The following is an 8,553-nucleotide window of genomic DNA, read 5'->3' on the forward strand; positions in this document are numbered from 1 at the left end:
AAGTTATTTGAATCCCCCTGTTTTGCATCGTCTCCATCAAAACCTTCATTTAGATCAAACTCAACTCTGGCATCCATCTCTGATCCAGCTGAAGCTGCGGCTGAAACGGAAGAAGCATCTCTGGCAGCAGACGTACACTCCTCTGCTTCATCTCCATCAGCATCACTGGTTTTAGGCCCGTTCGGTCTCTTAAGATCCTCTGCATCTTTCGGTGATACTCCTGGAGTAGCTCTTAACCCTGAGCACCGTTCCTTTACTTCAATATTTTCTTGATTCCCCTCCACAGGCTCAACTTTACCTTTATTGACAGATGAGTCCAAACCAGCTGCGTCATCCTTCATAGCATCCCCAGAAGCATCACAATCCTGCTTAATCTTCTTTATATCTTTTTGGTCTATCTGATTAACTGCCATATTATTGACCGTTTCAGTTCCAAGTCTATCAGTGCTTACTGCATCCATACCCCTTGAAATCCCAGGAGAGACTGGTACATCTTCCACTTTTTTAACTAGCTCAGAACTCAACACCGTTGGGGGTTTCTCTACTTTCTTTTCATCATCAACACCGACAAAGGGAGCGTGTTCAACAGCCACAGAATCTACCTTTTGACTAATATCTCTACATTCAGTTATCATTGAGCTTGCTACTCTTTTCGTTGAGTCTGATGAGTTATCTGCCTCTGATTTAACATCAGCCTTCCTATCCTTTACTTCCACAGAGTCACTATCATCCAAAAGCTTTTCCTTGATGGCGTTTGTGGGTAAAGCAGGAGAAGCAACGACATCATCTGAATTGTCATTGCTCTCTAGGCGCTGATCCACCAACCTTTGTAGATCTTCCGTCTCTGAATTTGAGCTCTTATCATGATCTCCAGTCTTAGATTCATTTTTTATCTCTGACTCCACCAACGGTGAGCCACTACTGCTAACATGTTGCTCACCTTGATGTTGCTCGTGCGGCAAACCATCAGAATTAATTAGCTTTGCATCGTTCCCTACAATAGAATTTTCATTCATCAAGGAATTTGATGGCTGAGATACTGGGGGTGATGCAACAGGCGATTTAGACATCTCATCAGCAGCTACACTAGCAAGAAGATTCATTCCAACATCATCTGAACCAGCCAAAGAGGCATTTGTCTCGGAGTATCTGACACAACTTTCAATCAAAGCATTCATTGAACTGAGTGTTCCGCCATGCCTTTCTCCAGATTTGAACTCATTTCCTAAGGAAGATGTGCCTTTGACATTTCCAGCTGCTTTATCAGAATCTTTAGGAGCTCTGCCGCGGTCATCACCAGCAACAAGTGGTGAACCAGCTCCCCCTTGCGAGATATCTTTTAATTCATTGCTTTGCCAAGACTCCGCATTCAAGACAGAGCTCACATTAGGTCGATAAGAATGATTTTTTTCTCTCACATTATTTTCACACAGTTCCTGCTTCACCGCATGCAAAGGAGAAGAAGCTCGGCTATTCACAGGAGCAGGGTCCTCCAAAGAGCCTCCACTCACACTTTGAGCAGGGCTGCGACCCCGATTTGGCAGCTTAACAATCAATTTATTACTGCAACCCTCAGTCAGAGGAACCTCAAGAATCTTTTCAGATGTCAAACTTGATTGAGAAATTTTCTCAGAAGGGACATTCCTTTGTGATGAGAAGGTTCGATTTAAACCAACTTCCCTAGGGGAAGCTGACGAAGATGATACTTGAAACACATTGTTTGATTTCCGATGCCTTGAAGAGCCACTGGAGCACTTCTTCACAGTTGAACCAGCAGTTGAGCTCCTTGCATCCTCTTTTCCAGATAAATTGCCTGTTTTAGCATGCTCGCTCGAGCAAGACTGGCTATTATTGTGGGACTGACTGGAGCTGCTACTTTTCTCATCCTTTACTGCAGCTAGGACTTCAGATACACCACCAGCACCAGCATTTCGATGCTGTCCATCTTTAGAAACAGTACCACCTGATCCCGGAGATGGGGCTGATCTCGTAGAGCCTGGCGACGTGGCTACACACTTCAGGTTGCTTTCCACCTGTTGTTTGACCGAGACTGACTTAGAAGCATGTAGATGTGATGATGATGTCTTGTTTCCCTCCGCGGAACCACCTGAATGCCTTCCACCATGAGTCAGTCTTCCACTTCCAGGCCAAGATACACCTTGGTTGGATCCAGACTTGGCATCCATTTCTGCTTCAACTCGTTTCTTCCATGTGTCGACCAAGCTCCTTGCTTTTTTCCCAATCTCTGAATTTTTATGTGACCTTAGATGATTAACAGACTTTCCAATGTTACAAGTCTGAAGTGCATTGAGATTCACAGGTAGCTTGTCAAGAGCGCGAAGTAAGACTAGGAGGAAATCGTCTACTAGCCTATCACCGTCTTTGGGACTCCCCCCATCCCCAACTTTCCCTTTATGAACTTCCTGCAGCCACTCATCAAACACGGGTAATCCCCTGAGCTGGACAAAACGACTAAGGCAATCAAACTTGTCTGTTGCCGCTACAACCCCTGCAAGAATCGCACGGCCAACTAAGTCTATTTTCTTCTCATTCCTCTCAGGCAGCATAAGCTGCACCAATTTTTCAACTCCTTCAGAATCCACCAGACCACCTTTCTCCGTAAATTTTGAAATCTCAGACTTTAAACCGCTTTCTGTTCTGAGAGGACCGGAACCACTGTCATCTACCCGGGAAGAACGTTCACGTTTAACAGACTCGGAACCATGATCCATACGCTCTCTTTTCCTTCCCTTACCCTGAGAGAGAAAAGAGTTATTATTCTGGATGCCATCTTTCGCTTGTGATGTTGTTGGACTATTCATGGACTTGGGAGAACGACCACCCTGTTGTAATGTTGTATGCATTTCTGAACGAGTCTTACACAATAACTTGTCTACTTCTAGTTGTCGATCCTGCAAAGTGAAAAAAAAAAAAAATGCCTTAGTTACCAGAGAAGATCAAAAATCCAAACAGAAGAAGGCAGTTTTGTGGATGAATTATAATCTCACATCAATATAGTCTTGATCAGTCAGCCACCATAAGCGCTCGTTTGTAACGTCGTAAACTCGCCGACAGACAAACGAGCAGATACCAGAAGGGAGTTCAACACCTCTTGGAAGGAAGGAAACTTTACAAGGATGTAGTAAGGAAGCAGCAGGTATATTATCCTCGTGAAAGGAATAAAAGAGTTCGTTGGGCTCAGCCTCAAGAAGGATGCCTTTGCCAAGTTTTAATTCCGTAGGTCGATAAAGCCAATTAACACCCAACTTCAACTTATCTTCTTTCTCAGCAATGATCAAGCGAACTATCCCAATGAACGGTGGACAATCCTGTGGTGGCTTAAAAAGAGCACAGTCACCAACACTAATTTTGCGCCCGTCCTGCTAGTGACAGCAAAACACACAAAAACAAAACTATAAGTCCAAGAGCCAACCCAAAAAAAAATCACCCCAAGGTGTAAGATTTAATAAGGAGCCCTAAATCACCAGACTGATGTGATCAATTCTTGGTTCAATTGGTTAAGACAAAAAAACACTCATTTCCTCGAATCCATCACTAGAATCCCAAAATACAAATCAAAATTTCAACACTCAGGGCAAAACCCATCCACCAAAACACGAATTAGTGTTGGATTGTAGCTTTTGAAATCGAAATCGAATTGGAATTGGAATTTTACCTTAGAAAACGAGGTAGATGAAGATAAGGACAAACAAGAAGAACCACCACCTTCCACAGACGCAATTACACGCGAGGAAGATATCAACATGTGCCGACGACGACTTTTGTGCCTCCGCTCACAAACCCTCCCATGCATAGCCTTCTATCATCTTCTCCTTCGAACAACAACATCAATACACACCTCTCCTTCCTCCAATCCTCAAAATTTCCCTTTATCCCCAGACAATTATATTCGATACCTTTAGATCCACATCAAAAAAAAAACCCCCACCGGCGACACAGAGAAATTAAAATCAAAACCCTAATTTCGCGACGAAATGGATCAAATCACCAGGGTTTTTTTTCTTCAATTCCCGATCCGAACACAAACAACAACACAGATCCAAATACAGATAGTAGCAACCAAGTGATTAATCGAATCAGCCCCCTTGTTACGATCCAGCTATACGGATTTTTTTTCCTTTTCGCGAAATCGCGTAAGCGAACAAAACACCAGCAAAAATAAAATCGAAGAGAGAGAGAGAGAGAGACGGGGCGAAAAGGGGAAAGGTGACTTGGGAGATTTCGGGCGGATCGGGTCGGGTTAGAGAGAGGGGGGAGGAGTTGTGGAAAGGGGCAAAGATAACGTGACAGTGCGGTGACTTAAATGATAAAACAATATGTGCGTGACGTCATCTCCAATCTTTTTCAGGTGACATAGGGACTGGAGAGATTAAGAGGTGGGTGAGTGACGGACGGTTTGACCACGTTTCCTTAGTCCTTTGACTTTATTTCTCTGTTTTTTAAAAATAAAAATTAATCCTAAGCAAATCGGTTTGCAGAACCGGAATAAACCAAGAAAATGTATCATAGAAATTTTTCTGTTCGAATTTATTTATCCGGTTTAAGGCATTGTATATTATGGATGGATAATGTATAGTCACTGTTGTGTTATTATACTATGGCCTGGTGATCACTAATTTATCGGTACAACTTGGCTAGTTAATGTCTCAACCACTCATAATCATTTCTCAACTGCACATAAATTAGACAAATAACTACTAGATAGATTTTGATTTGTGTGTTTGTAATCTTAGTGCTAAAAGATTTAGTTTGTTCGAAGTATAATAATGTATGAATAGGTATCGGCAAAATATTAGTACAAATTTATTTTTTGTATCGTTATTATAAATCAATAATTAACTAATTATTAGTTATTACATATTCCTTAAATTTAAAATCAGCAATTGAATCCACAAAAACGAATAACATATTTGTAATTCATGATCTAATAAGTACACTAATCCACAAACCATCCCAATCACCCTAAGAGGTTAAGACTAAGTTGGTTGATATGACTGATATGTTTAAGACCAACAGATGGAATATATAATTTGTATGTTTTCCCTTAATTGAAGTCTCGTTTAAACATCACTTTCATTAGACAAACAAAACACAGAGTTGCAATTACAAAGAAATATTACCGAGGACACCAACCTTTATTTTGCTCTATATCATTACTTTATAAGTGTCACAATCAAAGATTATGCATGTCGCTCTATATATAGATAGGAAACTACTCATATGTACATTTCGGGTTATTCCAACCGTTAGGTGGATTTTGAAAACGAACCTTACTTTCTAACATTGCACATTACTCATTATGAGTTGTTAGTATATGGAATATGTATCATAAGCATGTGTTGTGCTTATAACCACAACCGGGTTGATTAATTTGATCATGATTTGGACATTTTAGTACCATTGTAGGCATTTTAGTAGCAAAGTGTGTGACATGTCAACGATTGATCTATGATTTTTGACCCAATCGAGAGATAAACCGATTAAAAAAAAAAAAAAAAAACATTAAATACATCATTCAAATTGTAAGAATATGAATATGAATATTAATATGACGTTTTGGAGTTGCAAAAATTCATTACTTACACATGCATTTTATATTGATTATTAATTAAGTTGAATATATAATCATACTGCTTAGTTGAGAGACTTATGACAGTGAAATTGATAATTCGTTGGCTGATAAAAAGATAAGTACAAACATATGTATGTTTGCTTTTAGTATTAACCTCGAGTTTTGCAGCGAAACAAACATACTTCTCTCTCATCTCCAGAGTGTGGCTTTACCTTTTGTACACGAGAACTGCGCATTTGATGTGAGATAACGTATCACAACTCTGTTTTATCTCTCTGATCCATAATAAAAGTCTTTTTCACTGATTCGTGTCTTTGCTCTCTTTTTTCAGTTATAGATTCCCCGAATATTTTTCTGTGGGTATTTGTTTGTTTGTGTTAAAGACTGAAGTCAGAGATTCTACACAACTTCAAAAAAACTTTTTTTTTGTTTGTTGAACCATTGTGTTGGTTTGTTTATTTCGAGACTTATTCTTTAATTTCAGTCTTTATTTTCCTGATTTCATATTGAACAGTGTTGTTAGCTTTATAAAGTCATAAAAGTTTAGTTCTTTTTGGACATTTTTGGAAATTAAAAAAAACATTCCACATGTATCAACTCTTCATCATGTTGATAATCTGTCTCTGTGCCTTGGAATTGTTACACTGGCTTGAAGGTTTAAATCCATATCCGTCCTTGTATTATATATGTAAATCATAAAAAATAGCTTATACTCTTTTTTGTTCTTCTTTTTTTTTTTGTCAATTAGGTCCATTGACATCTCTTAATGCACATGAACAATCTCTATGTAAGTCACTATCTTAAATGGTTCATTGATTGAAGTTATCTAGCTCTAAGGTGTGGTTTAATTAGTTCACCATTACAAGTTACATAACATTCACCCCTACAAGTTACATGTTATTTCATGTTTTGATGTTCTTGTGTTGCAGTAGATGCTTCAGGTCATCAAAATTAGGAAAAGGATGTTTGATGGATCATCCAAAAAAAAAGAAGAAAAAAAAACACACAATTTTGACTTTTGTGGTTTTGATTGTTGATTTTATTGTTCTAAATCATTAATTTAATTGTGTATTTTGTGTAAAATTGTAAGTTTTGTAACCAGAAGAAACCTAACTGATTGATTGATCTAGAAGCTTTTGATATATGTACTGTACTTAATGTGTGAATCATATGAACTTTACTCACGTGTAGTCCACCGTACGCCACCGTTTTAAAATGAACAGAAGCAACTCACACGTGTGTACCTACCACAATTCCCAAAACACCCTTACGTTAACGCGTGTACAAAAGTCAAAACGAAGGGTACTTTAGTCACGAGGAAAGTTCTGAGCGGAGAAGAGGAGTTTCCGTTATCCCCTTATATTTTATCTCTCTCTCTCTCTTTCTTTTTCTTTCTCTTCTTACAGACGACACAACCAACAAAGAAATAAAAAAATCGCACGTTTCTTCTCTCTCTCTCGCGAACAAATCTGAATTTAGGGTTTTTGAGAAATCTCCGTTTTGTGATTTTTCGTAAATTCTTGTTAATTCGATTTTTTGGTTTCGGAAATCCAAATCATCTGTAAAAATCACCATGATTTCTGATTCGATCACCAACGCTTCTGCTACTGCAGCTCCTAGCGCCAAGGATTTCGGAAAAAAGAAAAGGGTATGTTAAATTTTTCTTCTTTTAAATGTAAATCTCTTTCAATCTTTCCTCAAATCTCATTTCTATCTTCAAATTTCAATCTTTGTACTGTGGGGGTTTGCAGACGAACAGGTCGGCGAAATTGAAACAGAGCAAGCTAGGTCTTCGTCGTGAGCAATGGCTTTCTCAAGGTAATTATCATTAATTCAAAAAAAGATCCAAGCTTTTAGCTTCTTGGGATTTGATTTGGGTTTTCTTTTTTATTAGTTGCGATGATTAATAACAAAGGGGATAAGGAGGAAACAGATTCCAATCGAAGAATTAGGAGTGAGAAGCGTGTTCAGAGAGATCGTCCGGTTGAGAATTTTGATGTGCAGGGTAGAGATAGAGAAGAAGAGAATCATAACAGTGGAACACAGCATCGTCATGAGAGCTTTATTGAGTCGCTTTCTAATAGCCCTAACAGTATCCTGAGTGGCATGAATTCGATTCCTAATTTTAGCAGCAGTAGCAGCAGTGGAAGTGGTGGCTCTTGCTCTGGTAATATAACAGAAGAAGAGGATGATGCTGATGATTGTTTGGATGATTGGGAGGCTATTGCTGACGCTTTAGCAGCTGATGATGAGAAGAAGCATGAGAAAGAGAATCATCTTGAGTCTTGTGAAGAGCGTGAGAGTATCATCAAGCAATCAGCTTTGCCGAGGGATGGATCTGATGTGGCTGTAAGGGATGCAAAAGAGAACCCGGATTGTTCGAGAACAATGTCAAGGAAGCAAAAGAGTAGCCAGGCGTGGAGGCCAGATGATAAGCTACGTCCTCAGGGTCTGCCTAATCTCGAAAAGCAGCGTAGTTTTCCTGTTATGAATTTGCATTTTAGTTCTGTGACAGTGCCATCTTCTTGCCCCATTTGTTACGAAGATCTGGACTTGACAGATTCTAATTTCTTACCATGTCCTTGTGGGTTCCGGCTTTGCCTTTTCTGCCACAAGACGATTTGCGATGGAGATGGGCGTTGTCCTGGTTGCAGAAAGCCCTATGAAAGGAACACTATCAAGGTTGAGGCTAGTGTTCAAGGTGGTGGTCTGACTATTCGGCTTGCTCGTTCGTCTAGCATGTTTTGCAGGTCATGAAGAAAAGGAATGTGGCGTTTCTCGGCATGTGTCTGTTTGTTTTTCTCTCTTCTTCTTATTTTCCTCGCATGTTACTACGTTTTTCACCTGTCTTTAAAACTCTTTAGATATGGGTATAGGATTTGTCTTTTGGCAACTGAGAACTATGTTCTATGTTCTTCTATGTCAATGACTCTTCTTCGTCTGAAACATGTGGTGGTGGT

At 39.4% G+C, this 8,553-nt stretch overlaps 2 protein-coding genes across 2 annotated transcripts in view; one reads left to right on the forward strand and one right to left on the reverse strand.

Annotated features, from left to right (window-relative positions):
• LOC104715387 overlaps nucleotides 1-3,766 on the reverse strand; it is a 6,176-nt gene extending 2,410 nt beyond the window's left edge. The window contains exons 1-3 of the mRNA XM_019229983.1: nucleotides 3,677-3,766; nucleotides 3,009-3,380; nucleotides 27-2,912 (exon numbers count right to left, since the gene is read on the reverse strand). Of these exons, the coding sequence (XP_019085528.1) occupies nucleotides 27-2,912; nucleotides 3,009-3,380; nucleotides 3,677-3,766 (3,348 nt within the window). The remainder of the gene's footprint in view (nucleotides 1-26; nucleotides 2,913-3,008; nucleotides 3,381-3,676) is intronic.
• Nucleotides 7,006-8,539, forward strand: LOC104711284. The gene is made up of 3 exons (XM_010427976.2): nucleotides 7,006-7,241; nucleotides 7,345-7,411; nucleotides 7,488-8,539. The coding sequence occupies exons 1-3, from the start codon at nucleotides 7,167-7,169 to the stop codon at nucleotides 8,348-8,350; spliced, it is 1,005 nt and encodes a 334-aa protein (XP_010426278.1). The 5' UTR covers nucleotides 7,006-7,166; the 3' UTR covers nucleotides 8,351-8,539.

The sequence above is a fragment of the Camelina sativa genome, chromosome 9, assembly GCF_000633955.1.
Source record: "Camelina sativa cultivar DH55 chromosome 9, Cs, whole genome shotgun sequence".
In the NCBI taxonomy this organism is placed as follows: Eukaryota; Viridiplantae; Streptophyta; class Magnoliopsida; order Brassicales; family Brassicaceae; genus Camelina; species Camelina sativa.

What these genes read in the sequence shown, in the direction of transcription:
- LOC104711284 (XM_010427976.2), top strand. Translation starts at nt 7,167, where the DNA reads ATGATTTCTGATTCGATCACCAACGCTTCTGCTACTGCAGCTCCTAGC. An exon ending in ATTTCGGAAAAAAGAAAAGG is followed by an intron (nt 7,242 to 7,344) that starts GTATGTTAAATT and finishes GGGGGTTTGCAG; the next exon opens with ACGAACAGGTCGGCGAAATT. An exon ending in TGAGCAATGGCTTTCTCAAG is followed by an intron (nt 7,412 to 7,487) that starts GTAATTATCATT and finishes CTTTTTTATTAG; the next exon opens with TTGCGATGATTAATAACAAA.